Here is a 19,384-nt window from a genome sequence, read left to right as displayed (position 1 = left end):
AGATAAATAAATTATAGCATATTCATAAATAGAATATTGTACAACAAAAATAACAACAGAGCTATACCCACACACAACTACATGGTTGTGTCTCACTTTAAAAAGTTATGCAAAAGGAGCAAGATGCAACAGAATAAAATCTGAGTTACTCCATTTAAAGACAATTCAAATGCAGGTAAAATGAGATAATAATGTGAGATGTCAAAACAGTGGTTCTCTTGCTGGGGGTGAGGGAGGCACAGTTTCTGAGATGGGACAAGGAAGCAACTTCTTGATCTGGGTTGAGGTTCCACAGAAGTGTGCTATATGACCATTTTTATTTTATTTTAAAAATTTTTATAGCTTTAGGGGATAAAAGTGCAGTCGTTACCTCCATATACTGCATGGCAGTGAAGTCTGGGCTTTCAGTGTACCCGAATCACCCGAAGAGTGAACTTTGTACCCCATAGGTAACTTATCAACACTCAACCCTCTCCCACTGACCCAAATCTCATCTTGAATTGTAGCTCACATGATCTGCATGTGTCATGGGAGGGACCAAGTGGGAGGCAACTGAATCATGGTGGTGGATTTTTCCCTTTCTTGTGACAGTGAGTAAGTCTCACTCAATCTGATGGTTCTACAAAGGGCAGTTCCCTTGCACATGCCCTCTTGCCTGCTGCCATGTAAGACCTGCCTTTGCTCCTCCTTTGCCTTCTGCCATGATTATGAGGCCTCCCCAGCCAAGTGGAACTGTGAGTCTATTAAACCTCTTTTTCTTTATAAATTACCCAGTCTTTGGTATTTCTTTATTAGCTGAGTGAGAACAGACTAATACACCCACCCTCCCACCTGCTGGAGTCTCTAGTGTCTATTGCCCTACTCTGTATGCCCATGTGTACCCACTGTTTAGCCCCCACTTAGAAGTGAGAACATGCAGTGACTTGGCTTTCTGCTTCTGACTCATTGCACTTAGGTAATGGCCTCCCATTCCATCCATGACTTCGTGACAATTCTTTGAACCCTTTTTCAGTGTGATATTACAGTTTAGTTTGGAAAAGAAATCACTCTAGCTGCCAAGTACAAAAGGATGAGGATAGGGCACAGGGTAGAGTGGGAGCAGGGAGACCATTTTGGAAGCTGTGACAGTTGTCAGGTGAGAGGCAAGGTTGGCCTGGACCCAAGATGGCAAGGGGGATGTGGAGTGCATGTGTATCCTGACCAGACCAGACGAACCAATCACAACACTCAGGTTTATGCGTGCTGAACAACCTTGTCCTTGTTGTTTCAAAGGATATCTCATTTTTTACCTAGGTGAGCTGGCCTTTAAGTAAAGGTTAGCCACCTCCTGATTTCACCAATCAGAGAAGAATCATTTCAGGTGATTTTAAAATAGGGACGCACACCCCTAGTGAGACAAGAACTGCAAAGAAATCTGGAGCTGTTTTTAGGAATAATCATATTGTTAGCAATAATGTTGGTATGTTATTTTTAAATAGATTGATAGGTAGATATGGCTGATAAGCAATTTTTAAAATTATTTTCAGACTAAGAGAGGAAAAAAAATGCCAATATAAAATCAAAGCAGGGCCAGGCACAGTGGCTCATGCCTATAATCCCAGCACTTTGGAAGGCCGAAGAGGGCAGATCACCTGAAGTCAGGAGTTCGAGACCAGCCTGGCCAACATGGTGAAACCCCATCTCTACTAAAAATACAAAAATTAGCCAGGCATGGTGGTGGGTGCCTGCAATCCCAGCTACTCAGGAGGCTGAGGCAGGAGAATCACTTGAACCCGGGAGGCGGAGGTTGCAGTAAGCCGAGATCATGCCATTGTACTCCAACCTGGGTGACAGAGTGAGACTCCATCTCAAAAAAATAAAATTAAAAATAAATCAAATCAAATCAAAGCAATTAAGTATCCATAGTCAGGACCTGATATGCAGGGTTTGGCTGGGACCCACCGTACCTCACTAGGACCCTGCCCAGGGACTGAGGCTTGTGCTTGTCCTAGCTGCTGTGGGCTTCCATAGCCCGGCCCTCCAGCCACCACCCCTCCCCCAGGAAACTCGCTCATCCTGCAAACCTCCACTCCCCAAGCCCTCAGACTCTAGATCCTTCATAAGTCCTCACCCTATGAAGTCACCACTTGTCATCAACCGTGTGTGCGTGAGAGTGTAAGTGTATGAGTGTGTGTATGTGTATGGGTGTGAGTATGCAAGTGTGTGTGAGAGAGAGTGTGTGTGTGAGTGTACATGAGATGACTTGCTAACATAGGCCGCAGTCATTGTCCTCACCACCATCACAGCCCTGACATTAATGATGCATATTGAGTGAAATTTTGAAGACATAATAATCGCTAATGTTTACTGAGCACTTACTATATATGGGGCCATTTGTGAGTCTTCTCTCTGCATCCTCACAGCAATAAGAACAGCTCATATATATTGAGGCCACACTGTGTTCTGGGTTCCAGCCTGCAAACTTTACATGTAGTACCTCGTACTCTTCACATCAATTCTACACTATCTGTGCTGGTCAGTTTAATGTGTCGACTTGGCTAGGCTCTAGTACCTAGTTATTCCACCGAGCACTAATGCAGGTGCTGCTCTGACAGATAGTTACCAGGGGTTAATGTCTACAGTCAGGGGACTTTAAGTAAAGATTGTCCTGAATAATCTGGGGACCTCATCCAGTCAGTGGAAAGACCTCAATAGCAAAACTGAGGTTCACTGAAGAAAATGAAATTTTGCCCCTGGTCTAGTCCACAGCTTCAGCTCCTGCCTGCAGGCCTCCAGCCTGTCAGCCTGCCCTGCAGATTTCAGACTTACTAAGCCAGAATCCACAGTCCCACATCCAATTCCTTAAATATATACATATATATAAATTCCTGGTTCTGTTTATCTGGTATAACCCCTACCAATGCACCATATAAATTTATAAATGGGGACTGTGAGGCAGGGGCCGGTTTCTAGAGCTTGCCCAAGGTCAGTATATGCTGGACCCGGGATTCAAATCCAGGCAGTCAGGCTTCAGAACTGGCCCCCTTAATGACCACAGCACTTGGTCTCCAGCAGTGAGATCTTCCTTCCTTCCCTGCTGCTCTTCTTGATTAAAGAGAGGCACCGCGGCCAGGGAGGGAGGGTGCAGAGAGGATTGTGGCGGAGGAAGTGCAGTTCTACTACAGCAAAAGTTGAGTTAGAAATTCCTGCCACAGTTGGATATGGGTTGATTTGGGTCAAGGGTGGCAATCAACAAGGTTAATAAAGCATAACTTGGGTTTTTATTCTCCCTGTCGTGATGGATGAGGCCTTTGAAGCAACTAGCAGAGGCCTCACCCTGAGCAACCAAGAAAGATTTGTGGACACATTTATATGAAGGATCTCCTTCCAGCTCCCATGAGTGTTTAAGATGACTTGCTTCAAACCAAGATCAAAGAATAGGCTGGAGATATTGTTTCACCAATTTGTATAAATCAGCTAGACAAACTGTGGCCTTGACAACTACTGATGTTTCTTCAGTTGGAGGTAACTTGTTAAGAAACATGTCAGGCAGCTGCAAAACTCTGAGTGCCTCCTTGGGAAAGAAGCATCGAGAAGCATTGATCACTTGCTGCCTGACTTTACCTTAACTATTTCTGAAGCCATAATTCAGAAGGCCCCAAGGTCCACTTTTCACGTATCCTTCAACCTTTCAGAATGGGTTTGAGTGATCATTTTTAACACTAATGTCTGTTATGTTTGTAGAGTTTCCAAATGGTCACAGACATGGTCTTGTTGCAGCTTCACAACAATCACAGGAGGTGAGGGAGGGCAGCAGAGATTTCTGCCATCTTGCTAATGAGAAATTGAGGCTCAAGGGTATCAAGGGTCCAGCCCAAGGTCACCCAGACACAGTTACTGGTTCACATGCAGGGACTAAGCTGGGGGGGTCTATTCCCAGCCATACATACTTCTCCCATCTGTACATTCCCTCTTCACTTTGCTAATGTTTCCTGGGGGCTTTCTCCATACCTGGTCTTGGGCTGGATATTTTCACTGTCTCTCACGCTCTTTAAATATTTCCTTCTTTTGCTGTAGAGTATGCTTTGAATGGTGGTAGTAGTGGCAGAAGCTACTTCAGAGAATTCCACCAGTGAACATTCTCATAAACACACACACACACACACACACACACACACACACACTTATGCCAGCCAGAGTGCAGGAGACTTGGGAATCACACAGAGAAGAATCACCTCATTTCCCAACTGCATCTAGGACTGTCTTCCACACTGCAGAGAGGGTCTTTAAATCCACGTAAAGTAATAACATCTGTTAATTTTATCAATTTAGTGGCGCACTTAACATCAGCCAAGCACTTTTTCTATACTAGCTCTTTTAATTCTTTGGATAACATTCGATCTCCACTGTATAGACAAGAAAACAGAAACTGATGCTCAAGGTCCAGTACCTTCTTCAAAGTCACACAGAAAATATGAGACAGAATGCTGACTCCAAAGCCCTGTTGTATGTGCTTTGTATGATTGACTTTGCTTCCTAGTATTTGCTTTTTTTGCTTCATATCATTAATATATTAAAGGACACATTATTTTTACTGCAGAAAGTTTATTTTTAAAAGAAGTTGAACTGCTTCAGATGTAGAATGCTGGAAAGACCATCACTCCCATTCTTACTACTCCAACAGAAAACCAAGCCAGATAATTCGAAATTTTGCAACTTTTCTTTAATCCAGCAGAGCTCTGAGGTTGCAAGGCAACCAGCTAACCTGAAATGTAAGGAAAGATAGGTACCTCTAAGGACAGCCAGGACTGGAAAACTTGCTTACCTGGAGTAGATGCCATCAGACACTGGTAGGAAAAAAAAATAGCTAGAATATTTAACAAATTGCTAAAGGCTGAGCATGGGCTGCTGAGACTATATGGCACTTCTGAGAGCCACAGACATAAGAAGAATTTGCTCTATATGCAGGCTTGTTTCCACAGCTGAACTGGGTGCTCACAAAAAAGATAGGAAAGGGCAAGATGAGAATACTGAGAAAGCATCCCTTGCAGCATAGAACTGGGGGAGGGGGACAGAAACCACTGCAGAAAAAGCACAAATCCTCACCTGGATTTCCCTAAAACGTCTAGGGGAAGGGCAATGAAACCTGCTGCCATGAGGGCACTAATGAAAATGGGAAATTACAACAACAGCAACCCCCATCCTCACACTATTCCTGGTGTATTGTAGGGTGGGCAGGAATGCATCCTAAGCCCAGACCAATAGCTGGGAGATAGACAGAACCACAAAGTGCCTGGCTAAGACTGAGACACAGTAAGCACAACAGAGGATATTCCCCAACCTCCACTACCAGGCAAACAGATATGGAGTAGCAGGTAACTGTGGTCTGTTCCTGGGAGAGGGACAAGAGACAGGAGAGAGACCTAAAAGCTGAGGGTGGAGCAGATGTTGAAAAAAATCCTCTGGCAAACCAACCCCCAACTTAAACTCAAACTAACACAAAAGGACTTTGAAGCTGGCAGCACACTGGGAGCAACTATAGCCAACAATGAAATCTAACATAGCTGAATTCCTAAATAGACCAACTCAACTGCCTATACTGAAGTCCTAGGAGAAATAAAGACATGCTCCATTCCCAGATGTTAAAACCTCAGTATATATTGTCCTACGTAAGATGTCTGGCTTTCAATTAAAAAAATGTGAGGCATTCAAAGAAGTGAGAGAAAAAAACAACACACTGTCAAGAGACAAAAAAATCAACAGAATTAGACACAGCTATGATACAGATGATGGAATTATTAGATAGGAATTTTAAATAACTGATCAAAATGTTATAGACTCTAGCGGAAATGAGAACACCATGAATTATCACATAGGTAAGTTCAGCAGAGGAATGAAACTATAAGAAAAAAAATCAAATGGAAATTCTTGAAATAAAAATTACACTCATAAAAATAATGATTTTGATAAGCTCATTAGTAAATTTAACACAGGTAAGAAAAGAATCAACTAATTTAAGCACAGGTCAATAGAAATTATTCAAGCTCAAAGAGGAAAAGGAGTTTTAAAAATAAGCAGGGTATCCAAGAATTGTGAGGCAATAACAAATGGTCTAGCAGAATGGTAATTGGAATTCCAGAATGAGAAGACAGAATGAGGCAGAAAAAAATATTTGAAGAAATAGTTATCTAATTGACATTTATAAAACACTCCATCCAAGTACGCAAGAAACATTAACCAAAGCAAACCATTTTATGGGCCATGGAACCAATATTAATACATTAAAATACAAAAAATATACATTAATACATTAAAATAGTTGAAATTATACAAAAAGCATTTTTCAAAACTAATGACAGACACCAAACCACAGATCCAAAAAGTTCAGAGTACACCAACCAGGATAAATTAAGCAAAAACAAATACTTAGAAATAGCTTATTCAAACTGCTGAACACTAAAGATAAAGAGAAAATCATAAATGTAGGCAGAGAAAAATAGTACATACAGAGGAACAATAATAAGAATTACATCAGACTTCCCCTGAGATGTCAGGCAAGCCACAAGACAATACAAGTGCTAAAACTACAACAACAACAACAACAACTATTAACCCAAAATGTATCCCAGCCTGTGGGCCAAATCTAGCCCACGGTCTGTTTTTGTAAATAAAGATTTTTCCTGGACCGAAGCCACACAAGTTCATGTATGTATTGTCTATGACTGCTTTTACACTATGACAGAGTCCAGAATTTGTGGACTACAAGACCTAAAATATTTACTATTTGACCCTTTACAGAAAAAATTTGTCAACTCCTAATCTGAAAGATAACTGACTTTCAAAAAAGTAGTAGCAAAAACAAAAGTAGTAACAAGCTGTTGTGTACTCATAGCATACATAAAAATAAAATGTTAATATATGACACCAATGACACAAAAGTGTTGGAGAAAAGAATAATTAACATATTTTGTAAGTTTCTTAGACTAGATATAAAGTAGTATATTATTTGAGGTTAGAATTTTTTATTAAAGATGCATGTTATAAAACTTGGGTCAACAACTAAAAATTTTTAAAGAGACATAAATAATAATAAGCTTTTAGTGAAGATGAAACAATCATAAACAAAAGAAAGGAAATAATGAAGATAAGAGTAGACATTAATGAAATTGAATAGAACTATTCTATTGGTTGAGAAGGACTGAGGGTGAAGAGAGATTATCATCCCCAAGGAAGGATTTAGGGGTAAAGGAACCCTTCTATATCTTGATGTGATGGTTGCACACTGGATACATTTATCGAAATTCCACAGAACTGTACACTAAAAAGACTAGACTTTACTGCATGCAAATTATACCTTAATGAAAAATGGGTAAAAAACAGAAATGGGAAGCAGTATCTTTCATGGCAAATGGAAGATGACCATCTTTTGTTTTAAAGACAATGAAAACAAAGCATCGAAATAAAATTTTGGCTAGATACTGCTCCCTGGTCACAAGCTCTGAGCCTGAGGACTGCTTTACCTCAGTAAAGGAGAGCTTGACAAGTGTTAAGTGGTGTTGAAGATACACCATCTCCCAACAGAGACTTTTTCTTTAACAATACAACCAAGAAAAGATTCAATGATAGTTCGTGGCTTGTCTACATAGCACCTGAAATCATTTCTGCCATCTCTGGTGGGAAACACCACACCTCAGGCTGGGCCATCAAGGGAGGCAGCCTGGCTGGGTCCCCAACAGCTTTTCGCTGGGCTTCCCTGACCTCTTCCCAGAGGAGGCACACTTTGCAGCCTCCTTCCTGGTTTCCTTCCCTGGAGTCTGTACATTTTACTGCCCCCAAAGTTGAGAAAGCATCACTGCCTGGCAGGGCCCTAAGTTTCACTCCTTCTCAGGAAATCTGCACTTTCACTGGCTTTTGGAGTCAGAAAACTTCGGAAGTTCTGCCTCTCCTGGTACAGTTGCCGATGACTGAGAACAGATTTCTGAATTTTGAGGATGCTCAAAGCCCTCCGTCAACCCTCATCACACCCAGAGAAAGTCCACGGCTTCACCCCATTTCCACCAGGGGCTCATCCCCCACCCCTCCCAATAGGCATTTGTTGAGTGAATGACTGTGTGATGGGCTTTTCTGGTTTCTAGTTTTCTGTAATAAGACTGTATTTTATCTCGTAATAAGTAAAAAAAAAAAAAAAGAGGAAAGAAACCTGCACCCCAGGTGACAGAACGTTGTAGGGTTGAAAAGGAGAGTGTATGGCTTCTCACAGCTGAGAACCATGCTGGACACTGTTCATCTCCCTTCAATGTGCCTGGAGTGTTTAATGGGTGAACCATCTAGGTACAGATGGAGAGAGGCTTGCTGAGATCACACTGGTGGACGGTGATTTAGCTGCACTGGAGCCTGGACTCCTCACCCATCGGATCCTGCCTCCTCCTTCCCCTCATCACCACGAGTCAGCATTATCCAGCATGGCCCTGTGGCAAGCTCTGGTCTTGGGGGCTTTACCCACATCATCCCATTTACTCAGAACAGCCATCCAAGACTTGGTTCATGTGGTACAACAAACATACAAACATCAAAATCACATACACAACGGTGAGCTGGCCCCTGTCCCATGTCCACACTAGCGCAGACCTTACTGTGGGGACAGGATCACCAGCACTGGTTTCTTTGTTCCCGTCCCCTGCCCCTTTTACATTTTTTGTAGAATATGGATATTGAAATCCACCATACACTCTCTTTTTCAATAAGCCACGCAGCCCTGGAGACACAGCTGGACCCTGTGGATTTGGCGAGATGCAGGAGTGAGCCATCCAGAGCCATCTTGGAGACCAGCTTCCAAGGAGAAGCCCACTGGTCTTCACCAACGCATGTAGACACCCACTGGCTTCCCACAACGTTCAGGCTAAGGTCTGGGCCATGGTGCCCCAAAAACCCTTTCTGTTCACCTTTCTTTGGCGCCACCAGGCCACAAACATCTAAGCTACGATAAATATGGTAGCAAAGAAGACACGGGGGGACTGTCACGCACACCATCCTGTATCACCCACAGCTCTCTTCCCATTTCGTGGCTCCTCCACGACCCGCAGAGTCCACAAACAGCACCAGGGGCACTCAGACCCCTCGTGGTCCTTGGACGTTGGTGGGAGATCTGGTTTTACTTTGTTCAAATTGTTTGCTAAAACTAATGGCGTGTTTCTTAATTTCCTGGAGCTTGGGGAAAACAGCCCAGGAAAAAAAAAAAAAAAATCAGCCTCTGATTCATTTTCTCCCTTCCTTCCCCAAATGAAAGAGAAAACTCAATGAATGCCCGTGGTTGATAGATGTGAGTACCTTGAATCAAAGCCCTGCTTCCCCGTATGGTATAGAGTCTTGGAGGAGCCTTCGAAGCTAGCTCCTTTCAACAAGTTTCAATAAAAGTGCCCTGCCATCAACAAAGGCACAAGCGAATCTCAGCCCCATCAAATCCAAGCGTTTGTCACCCTGAAGCCTGGTGGGAAGGCTTTTGGGGTCAGGGAACCAAGGGGAGGCCAGGGGTGGAAGGAACAATATCTTGTTAACTTTTTTTCTTGAGGGCAGTTTGCAACTTCACTACCACCCCAACTTGCATTTACCTTGGCCTGAAGAATTGGGACGTTCTGCAGTAAGGTCCATAAATTCCTTTTTTAAGCTAGCATGAGCCAAATATAACAAGTAGCTGTCCAGACCTGTTTAAAAAGAATAAACCCCAGCTAAGCACATAAATAACAGCCCACTGCCTTTTATCATATAAACATGCTGGAAAGCCAAATGCGCTACAGAGCCTAAACACAGATTCTCATTGTTATCTCATTAAGTCCATTAAATATGCAGGAAGGAAAATGCTTTCATATCTTGGGCCTGCTTTAAACTATCAGGGAACAGATTAGAGTCAATGAATGCTGTGAACTCTGAAACTGCCAGCCCTGGATAGGGAGTGTGGGGGGTGCTCCCAGTGGAATCCGGGTCCGCACCTGTCACAGACAAGAGTTCACAAAATCTAAGTGGACTCTGATGTGCACCTCCCTCCCTCCCCCGGCCCCACGCCCCCATTGCTGGAAACTTCAGTGCCTCATCTGTAACTCACGAATCAGGATCAAGAGATAAACCCCCACCTCTGAGACAGAGAGTCGGTAGACTCCAAGCAGAAACTGTGCAAAAGTCTCTTGCCGGTGCTCCGGAAATTGCCAGGGGTTCCAGGCCGCAAGGCGAGACGGCTAAGTTGCTTCTGGCAAGTTGGAAAGAGCTTATCAATTATTCATGCAACTGGATAAACAGGGATTTTATCTTGTAGCATGAATCAAGAGATAAAAATTCCATTTCAAGAGAGAGGGGTGGAGACTAAACCCTGAGTGTTAATTGTAAACTGAAAAAAAAAGAAGAGGGAAGGAAGGGAAAAATAAGGTCTTAGGCTTGGGTTGTGCTGTGAGCACTTGTAAGATCCCCCACCCCCAAATATTGCTTCTCCAATTCCCCAAGACCCCCCAAACTAGGCAGATGGCCAGAAGAGAAACAGAGAGTGCCGTCTGTTCACCTTGAATTTAGCTAACCTGCTCCCTGGGTGACATACCAGCCCTCTTCTTGGCATAACGTGCCAGCCAGAACAGAACCAACCACTTGCAAGCTGATGGTGGGGGGATTTTAAACCCCCAAACACCATCCTTTTAAGGTATTTCTGTTTAAAATCAATGTGCTGCTTCCAGACTGAAATCCAAAGCAGAGGAAAGTGTACAAACAGCTGCCTAAGGCGGAAGGCTCAAAGCGAAACAAAACAAAGGCAAATCCAACATGCAGGATATTTTGGCCAAAAAATAAGATTTCTTTTTTCATGTCCCTTGCCCACCCACTACCCATAGCCTTGCGTCTAACAGTTCCTTAAAGACTAGGAAATTAATCCAAAAGATGAAATTAAGGAATTAGTGGTTTATCAAGGCATTCACATTATTAAATTTGACCATAGATGAGAATATTTATATGTATATATAAAATTCATCCATCCCAGCGTTAGCCGGGGTTGTCCCTGGGCTGAAGGACTATACGTAACTTTCATTTTTCTTCTTTCCACTTTGTATTTTCCAAGTAGCATATTAGGAACACTGTTAATTTTACAATGAGAGAGAAATAATAAACTCAGTGCTTTTAAAATCCTATATGAGGAGCATATATTGATTTTTATAATGCGGGCTAACAATAAACTTTATAACTGACATAATTTGAAGCCACACATGTTCCCTAACTTTTCTTTTCTCCCCCCTTCGACGAAAGCCTCTCAAAACAAGGAATCTGTCACAATAGCTTTTGCCTTTTCTTGTGACCCAGCTGGTGGATGGGAGTGGGGGGCCAATGGGTACAGAAAGGTGAGACCCTGCTCCAAGCAGCTCTTCTACACACACGAGCAGACATCAGAGGATGGGGACCGAACCATGCTCTTCGGCAAGCCCTGGTGGATCTACATCACTCCAGACTGTCAGTGTCACGGCCAGAGGGACCTGAGTGTCTGGGTGACACCCGACCACCATTCTGGCCATCCCTCTGCCCCTTGCTGTGCCTCAGTCTCTCCATAGTCTCTTTTGCTTACCATACTTTTTGGATCGCAGACACAGGAAGTTGCATTTAACATTACTGAGTTCATGGCATGCGAACAACCTTGGTCTATGTTGGGCCCCTCATCTGTCTTATTTTCTTACTGTATACATTTTTCCCTTTGCCCCCACTCCCATCTCCACACACGTTTCCTTCCTTCCTCCTCCTGAAAGACATCCCCTGGAGTATGTCTAATGGATTGCCTTAGATACACACACGTGAAATGCAAGCAACACTTGCGTGCAGGTTTGTGTTCTGGGTTTATATGAATGTGCTCTTCTGCTCAAGAGATGATGTGCTTTCCGGATCTCTCTGTGCCATCGCGTATCTCCTTGCTCCAACAGCCATGGATCCCTCTTTGCAGTCTTCACATTTGATGGCCACTTAGAGGCCACCACTTCCCACCCCATGAAGAGCACTATGGTGACCCTGAGATGACAATGGGGAGGAGGAGGCTCAGAGACCAGCCTCTCTGCCCCCCTTCCCTGTCCTCTCCTCTCCAGGTGGCTCCCAAGAGGTCATTTGAAAATGAGTGGACCTGGTCTGCAGAGGCCTCCCAGCTCCAACATCCTGCAGTGCTGAGCCCAACATGGGGTCTTGGGTGATGTGAGCCACTCATCCATAAACCCACCCAGTCCCCTCTGAAATAATGGTCACATCTGCCCTCTTACCAAAGACCTGCAGCCCACCAGGCCCCACACTGAGGGCTTTACTTGTGTCATCTCATTACATTTTCCCCAAACCTGAGGATTCTCCCTTTGCAGTTGAGCAACACAAGGCTCAGAAGGCTGTGCCCAAAGGCCCAAAGTCATGTACCTCATGAAGGGCAGCACCAAGACATGAGCCCCATTAGACGCCCAAAGCCTTCCTTCCACCATGAGCGGGCAACCTCTCCTCCATCCTGCATCAACAGAAGCCCTCGCTCAGGCTGAATTTTCTTGCCTCCCAAGTAGAATGAACCAAGCCAACCCATTCTTTCTACAGACTGCCTGCAAGCCCTGGTGGGTCTACATAGCATCAAACGGTCAGCTCCACGACCAGAGGGACCTGACTGTCTGGGTGTCATGTTGATGAAGCTATTGGTGCCAGACCCAGCTGCTCAGCCGCCATTCCACAGCCTGCCATGAGTGACCCCGGCATCAGTGAACGGTTTGAGCTGGGCTGGGGACCCAGAAATTTAAGAAAAACAAATCCCCTAACCTCCCAGGCAAACAAGGCTGGCCACATAAGAGCAGGCATTTGCTCTTCGCTCAACAGCACCTGCCTGTCACGCTGGTGCTGTGGCTGTTCACAGGAAGAACACAAGGCCCCGCCTTTGTGAGAAAGCACCCCTTAAGTGCAGGGATTAAGATGTGTCTCCACAGCTTGAGTTAACACATTAATGAATTGTTACTAAAAAATTAACAAACCATTCGGTGTGAGCACCACCCAGAGCAACAATTACGGCAAATGGAGTGTTAGTCATCCACCCACCCGCCCATCCACCCACCCGCCCATCCACTCACCCTTTCACACACCCATCCACTCATTAGCCCACCCACCTACCCATCCATCACCTATCCATCCACTCACCCATTCACCTACCCATCTACCCACCCACCCGCCTATTCACCCACCCACCTATCAACCCTCCCACCTATCCACCCACCAACCTATCCACCCTCCCATCTATCCACACACCCACCTATCCACCCACCCATACACTCATCCACTCACACACCCACCCATTAGCCCACCCACCTACCCATCCATCATCTATCCATCCACTCACCCATTCACCTATCCAACCACCCACCCAACCATCCACCCAACCACTCACTCACTCACTCCCTCATCCACCTATCCATTCACTCACTCATTAACCCAGCCACCTATCCACCCACCTACCCACTCACTCATCCACCCATCTCCCCACCCATCCACCCACCCACCCATTTACTCACCCACTCATGCACCCATCCACCCATTAACTCACCCACCTACCCACCCATTCATCCATCTATCCAATTACCCACCCACTCATCCACCCATTAAGCCACCAAACCATCCACCCACTGACCCATCCACCCATTCATCCACCCATCCACCCACTCATCCACTCATCCATCCATCCATCCACCCATCCATCTCACCCCCATCCACCTACCCATCCTCCTCCCCTTCCATTCACCCACTCAATCATCCATCCATCTATCCATCCACCAACCCAGTCACCCATGCATCCATCTATCCATCCACCCCCCACTCATCCACCCATTAACCCATTCACCCACTTACCACCCATCCACTCATCCACCCACCCATCCATGCATCCATCCACCCATTCATCTATTCATCCATCCATCCATCCATCTCACCCTCCATCCATCTATCCATCTATTCACCGATTCATCCATCCATTCCCCCACCCACCCACCCATCCACCCATTAACCCATCCACCCATCCACTCACCCACTTACACATCTATCCACCTAGCCAATCACCCATCCATTCATCTACTGAATTCATACATTCATTCAAAACATATTCACTAAACATTTATGTGCCAGGTGTTAGGTTAAGCCCTCCAACGCCATCCTCCCCCAGCCCCTACCATACACACAATAGCCACATACAGCAAGAAGACCTATACAGGTTTGAGGGCTGGTGGGTGAGTTCCCAGACAGCCCTCAGGTTGTATTTCCACAACCTGCCTTCCCAGAGGCAGGTGAACAAGATGCCATTCAGGACCTAGGTAGTTTAGGTTCAGTCTGAGGAGCCAGTCTTTCCAGCCCAGACCAGGTTTCCATCCAGGCTCCATTGCGTACCAGCTGTGTGACCTTCAACTTCTCACCATGGGGTTTCAGGGCCTGAGAAGACTGGACCCTACACCCAATGCTTAATTCCTGGACATGGTCTTCTAATTCTAATGAAGCTGTAGGGCACAGCTTCATTCTATTTTACAGAGGAAGAAACAGATGCAGAGGGAATTGCAGGGCCGGGACTGCGGTGAGGCACCCAGGGCTCAAACTATGAGAAGGCATTCTCCTGGAGGGGCTATCTGCACCTGTGCCCACCCGAGAGTGAGTGCCTGTTACATGGTGAGCCCTGGGAACCAGTTTGCCTCCTCCTAGCACTGGGCCGTGGTGAGTGGCTAAGTGGTAGCATTAAGATTTGAATTCAGGTCTTCTGATAAACCCAGTGCTCATTCTGTGACAGTTCATTTGTTCTCTCATTCATTCACTCAGCAAACATGTAGTGAGCCCCTACTATGCACAAGGCATGTGCTAGGCTCAGGGGCACACCAGGCACTTCTGAAGGACAGGGACTTGGTTTTCCTGCCTCAGTTTCTTCGTCTGTAATATGCAGGTTGTTGTAAGGATCTGGTCGACTCGGGCCAAGCCAGCATGCTCACTCTGGAGGCAGAAATGGTCACCAAGAGGGGCCCAGCCCACCCCGGCCTGTCCCCTGCTTCATCCAGAGCTGCCCCAACCTACCTTTCTTGGCCCAGGAGGCTGCCTGGATGCTTATTTGGTTATTAGATAACCAGGCCTGGGCACCATTTCTTTGATCAGATACCCCTGATAACAAGCAGAGGAACCAGACCATTTTATCGCATGATTTTGTGGGGTGATCTTATCATCCCATGGTGTTTTAACAGGGACAAGGATGAAGAGGTAGGCATTTGGAGGGGAGAGGGAAGGAATAGAGGCCCTGCTCTGCAATACTTTCCTCCTGATTCCTTCCGGACTTTGGTTCTGGGGGAAGAGGTGGTGTGGGAGATAAACATGGAGCAAGAAGGCTGGCTCTCACTCATGGACATCTGACTCAAGGACGCTTCCCTCACACCCAGCAAGATCCCCTGAATCCTCCCAAAACCTCAGCCCCAGCAGCTCTGACCTCCTAGGGAGGGCCCCTGCAGTTAACGGCCCAGAAAAGCCCAGCTACAGAGGCCAAGATGCAGTAATGCCCACAGATGTGACTCACGGCCAACACAGAGCTGGGGCTTCTCCCCAAAACAGCTTTATGATTGCTACCATTTCAAAAGTTCTCAAGTGATTATTTGGTAAGAAAGAGGTCAGGAACCAAGCGTATATCACCCTTCCTTGAGCAAAATGCAAGATCTGGACAACATAACTTTTTCCTTTTTTTGATTAAAAATAAATTTATGTTTGAAGACAACAAATGAGTTTTAGCTTCGGTTCCTTCTTTTGCTCTTGTTTGATCTCCTTGTGAGTTGAGGAGAGCCTTGTTCAAACAGTATTTGTCCACTTTCTTTGCTTTTTTCTATTTGTGGGGTGAAATCTGTGTTACCTCGACAGGGGCAGCTCACCTGCATTGTGCTTCTGTTTCCTCACCTGGAAAGTGAGGAGCGCTGGACCCGTCAGCCTCCAGTGCCCTTTACAGCTGCCCACATCCTCCCAAGTGTTGCCCCATTGCAAGGGTGAGAACGCAGCAGGTGCAGGGCCCACCTGTAACTCTCAGCCTCAACAGTTGGGGTTTAGCTAGGATCTAGAAAAAGCACTTTTTGTGTGTGTGCGCGACAAGGTCTTGCTCTGTCGCCCAGGCTGGAGTGCAGTGGCACAATCATAGGTCACTGCAGCCTCGACCACCCAGGCTCAAGAGATCCTCCCACCTCAGCCTCCCTAGTAGCTGAGACTACAGGCCTGTGCCACTACACCTGGAGAATTTTTGTATTTTTTTGTAGAGATGGTGTTCTGCCGTGTTGCCCAGGCTGGATACAAAAAGTACTTTGGAGTTATGTTTCCCCCATTATTCACACACCTCTTTGAAGAGAAGCTGTTATTTTAAAACAGGCCTTTTCTTTTGGGGTCCTCAGATTCAGAAAGGAGTAGACAACCCAGTGAGACAGGACGTGTTCTGGAGACACAGCACGGTGGTCGGAAGCAGGGACCTGGGGGTTCTGCCACCTTCCAGCTGCCTGGCCTCAGGACAGTGGCCCAAATCCTCTGAACTCAGTTGCCCCAGTTTGTAAAATGGCCTGACCATAATTCCTACTTCTTGTCAATTTGCTCAGATATAAAGTACATGCATACAAAGTACTCAACCCAGCTAGCGCCCGGCCCATGCCACAGTCTCAATAATTATCAGCAAATCCTCTCATTTATAAATAAGCCAATACAACTATTAATGCATAAGCACCACACTTTGTGGAAAAGTTCGTACCTCTAATAGCAGTACAATAAGTTCTGAAAATACTGAATTATGACCCTTCGTAGGACATCAGTGTAACACCCATCCTCCCCGCGAAAAGCTGCTATGCTTGAACCCCCATCAGCCATCTGGGACTTTGAAACACCCACATCCAGAAAGCCCAGAGACTGAAGTCTCAAATGATTATGGCCAGAATAGCATGTAGTTTTAATTTTTTTTTTTTTTTTTTTTTGATATGGAGTTTCACTCTTGTCATCCAGGCTGGAGTACAATGGCACAATCTTGGCTCACTGCAACCTCCACCTCCCAGATTCAAGTGATTCTCCTGCCTCAGCCTCTGGAGTAGCTAGGATTACAGACGCCTGCCACCACACCCAGCTAATTTTTGTATTTTTAGTAGAGGCGGGGTTTCACCATGTTGGCCAGGCTGGTCTTGAACTGCTGACCTCACGTGATGCACCCGCCTGGCTCTCCCAAAGTGCTGGGATTACAGGTGTGTGCCACGGCACCCGGCCTTAGCATGCAGTTTTTAAACTACCCATAATTGTAAATTTTGTACATTGAAAGACAGATAATTGAACAAATAATCACAATTATGCAATTATAAATAATCACCCTGCACAATTCTCCTCTTGCCCACAAAGTTATCCCTTTCATAAGAATTTAACATGTGGCCTGTAGCCATTGTCTGCCAGGGAAAGCTCATACCGATTTCGGTTTCAGAAAGGCCACCTCGCGTCTCATAGAAACCAGAAAAAAAAATGTCATTTTCAGGAAGCAAATTGATCGTTTTCCTCACATTTCCATTTGCATAAGGTTGTGCTGTGGCCTTGTTCTAGACTTTTTCCTATTCCCTGTTGCCTCTGGAGAGGAGGAAAGCTAAGGAAGCTCGTGGGCCCGCGGTCCCTGGGTGGACTGAAGGGCTCTTGTAGCTCCTGGAAGCCTCACCCAAGTTTCTGGTAAGAAATCAAAAGGTGAGGTGGTGTCCCCTGGTCCTCTGTGGGATGATCAGCTCACAAAAGTGGGACATATGAGTCTATCAAATGCTTCAGAGGGGCAGGTGGACTGCTCACTGGTGAGCCCCGGGAAACGGGCCTGACCCAGTTCTCCAAACCTTTCCTCAAGGAGGCCACATCTCTGTCTTCTCTCTTCTCTCTTGTCTATTCTCTCTTCTCTTCCCTCTGTTTCTCTCTCTCAATCTCTCTCTCCCCCCCCCCCCCGGCTTCCTGGTTCTCTTTTTACTTCTCTTGATTTCACTCCCTCCTTCCTTTTCCCTCTCTCTTCCCTCCCCTTACTCTCTCTGCCTTTTTCCCCTTTCCCCACTTCCAATTCTCTTTCTGTCTCTTTCTTTCTCTCCCTCTCTCAGGTCTCTCTTCTCTGTCTCTCTTCATCCTCTCTTTTCCCCTCTCTCTCCTCTTACTTTCTTTCCCTTTTTCCTTTTTCTTTCCATCTCTTCCTGTCCGTCTCTGGGTTTATGGCAACGCAAGGAAACCCGCACATCCCCAGCCCGCAGCCTCGCCCCCTCGGTCCCACTTCTGTTACCCGGTGATCCATGCAGGTGGGAACAATCCAGTTAACTTTTCCCATCCGAGTGATTCTCTTTCTCTTCTTCATTCATAAATCCCATAACTCTCCCTGTCCTCCTTTCCAAGGCGCGTGCACTTAACTTCAAGGCTTGCCTGCCATCCAGGGTGCCGCCAGAGTCCCAGTGCCTGGGGTGGGGGCCGGAGTGGACCCATTGGGGTCCCCCAGCCTGTCCTCCGCCTCAAGGCTGCCTTGCCTCTGAGCTGCCACCCTCAGCTGACTCACTCAGATGAGATTTGGGGAGTAGGGGGGGGGGAGCAGGAGGAGGAGTTGGGAGGAGGAGGAAAACCCGCCTGGTCGGCTCCACACTTCGCCTGGATGCGTTTGGGTGTGGTGGGGAGGGGTTGAGGGCCTCATTTACAGACAGAGGCCGTGGCTGGCTTCTAAGCGACCGGGTTGGCCACTTTCACTGAGCTTCTGGGTTTGCTGGGATCCAAGTTGACGCGACTTTTCCAGGAGTATCTGAAAGACGTGAATAGAAACTTCAGGGGTCCCAGGGCTTGAGGGGCTAAGGGGAACCCCCCGCCTCGCTTGACCTTCCAGGGAATGGCCTGGCTAGGGGTGCGCTTTGACGCAAGGAGCGCATCGCTCTGGCTTGGCCGGGACCAGAGTTTGGGGAAGGCCTCCTTGCCCACTGCGAAGACAGGCAACTGCCAGGGGACAGACATCTGGGGGAGTGCTGGGGGTCTGAATGGTGGAAAGAGCTGCACCAGGGGCTGTGCGCCCTGCGCGGGTGTGAGAGCCTCGCCGGGGGCTGTCTCCACCTCTTCTGGAGAGTTGGACCTATGAGTGAGCAGCTCCGCTTACAACTATCAACAGCCGGGGAGGCTGAGCGCGTGTGAGCGCCGAGGGGGGCGCAGGACCCTTGCAACTTCTTCTCAGGACCCCAGCCTGGACGCCGGCGCCCGCTGCCGTCCGAGAGCCCAGCGCCCACGCCTCCCCTTGCGCACCTTGAGGGTGCCCAGCGGGCTGTCCTGCTAGCCCCGCCGGGATGCTCGCAGCCATGCTCCCCTACGTTTGCGTCCTGGTGCTTTTCGGAGGTAGGTGCCACCCTCCCCCATCCGGCAAACT

General features: G+C 46.6%; 1 protein-coding gene and 2 long non-coding RNA genes across 4 annotated transcripts in view; 1 reads left to right on the top strand and 2 right to left on the bottom strand.

Annotated features, from left to right (window-relative positions):
- Positions 1 to 10,219, bottom strand: part of LOC114670515 (uncharacterized) — a 31,678-nt gene extending 21,459 nt beyond the window's left edge. The window contains exons 1-2 of the long non-coding RNA XR_003720185.2: positions 10,107 to 10,219; positions 9,588 to 9,680 (exon numbers count right to left, since the gene is read on the bottom strand). This is a non-coding gene — a long non-coding RNA (uncharacterized LOC114670515). The remainder of the gene's footprint in view (positions 1 to 9,587; positions 9,681 to 10,106) is intronic.
- Positions 1 to 18,513, bottom strand: part of LOC144332202 (uncharacterized) — a 58,928-nt gene extending 40,415 nt beyond the window's left edge. Inside the window, exon 1 of the long non-coding RNA XR_013400079.1 lies at positions 18,272 to 18,513. This is a non-coding gene — a long non-coding RNA (uncharacterized LOC144332202). The remainder of the gene's footprint in view (positions 1 to 18,271) is intronic.
- Positions 18,514 to 18,618: 105 nt separating this feature from the next.
- The window catches only part of APCDD1L (APC down-regulated 1 like), a 52,590-nt gene continuing 51,824 nt past the window's right edge, over positions 18,619 to 19,384 (top strand). For both annotated transcript variants that reach the window (XM_028828530.2, XM_077952037.1), the window contains exon 1: positions 18,619 to 19,353. In XM_028828530.2, coding sequence (XP_028684363.2) covers positions 19,305 to 19,353 — 49 coding nt within the window. In that variant the 5' untranslated portion in view covers positions 18,619 to 19,304. The remainder of the gene's footprint in view (positions 19,354 to 19,384) is intronic.

This window comes from Macaca mulatta, chromosome 10 (assembly GCF_049350105.2).
Source record: "Macaca mulatta isolate MMU2019108-1 chromosome 10, T2T-MMU8v2.0, whole genome shotgun sequence".
Lineage (NCBI taxonomy): Eukaryota > Metazoa > Chordata > Mammalia > Primates > Cercopithecidae > Macaca > Macaca mulatta.
Note: the sequence above shows the minus strand (reverse complement) of the source record. Positions and strands in the feature narration are given on the sequence as shown.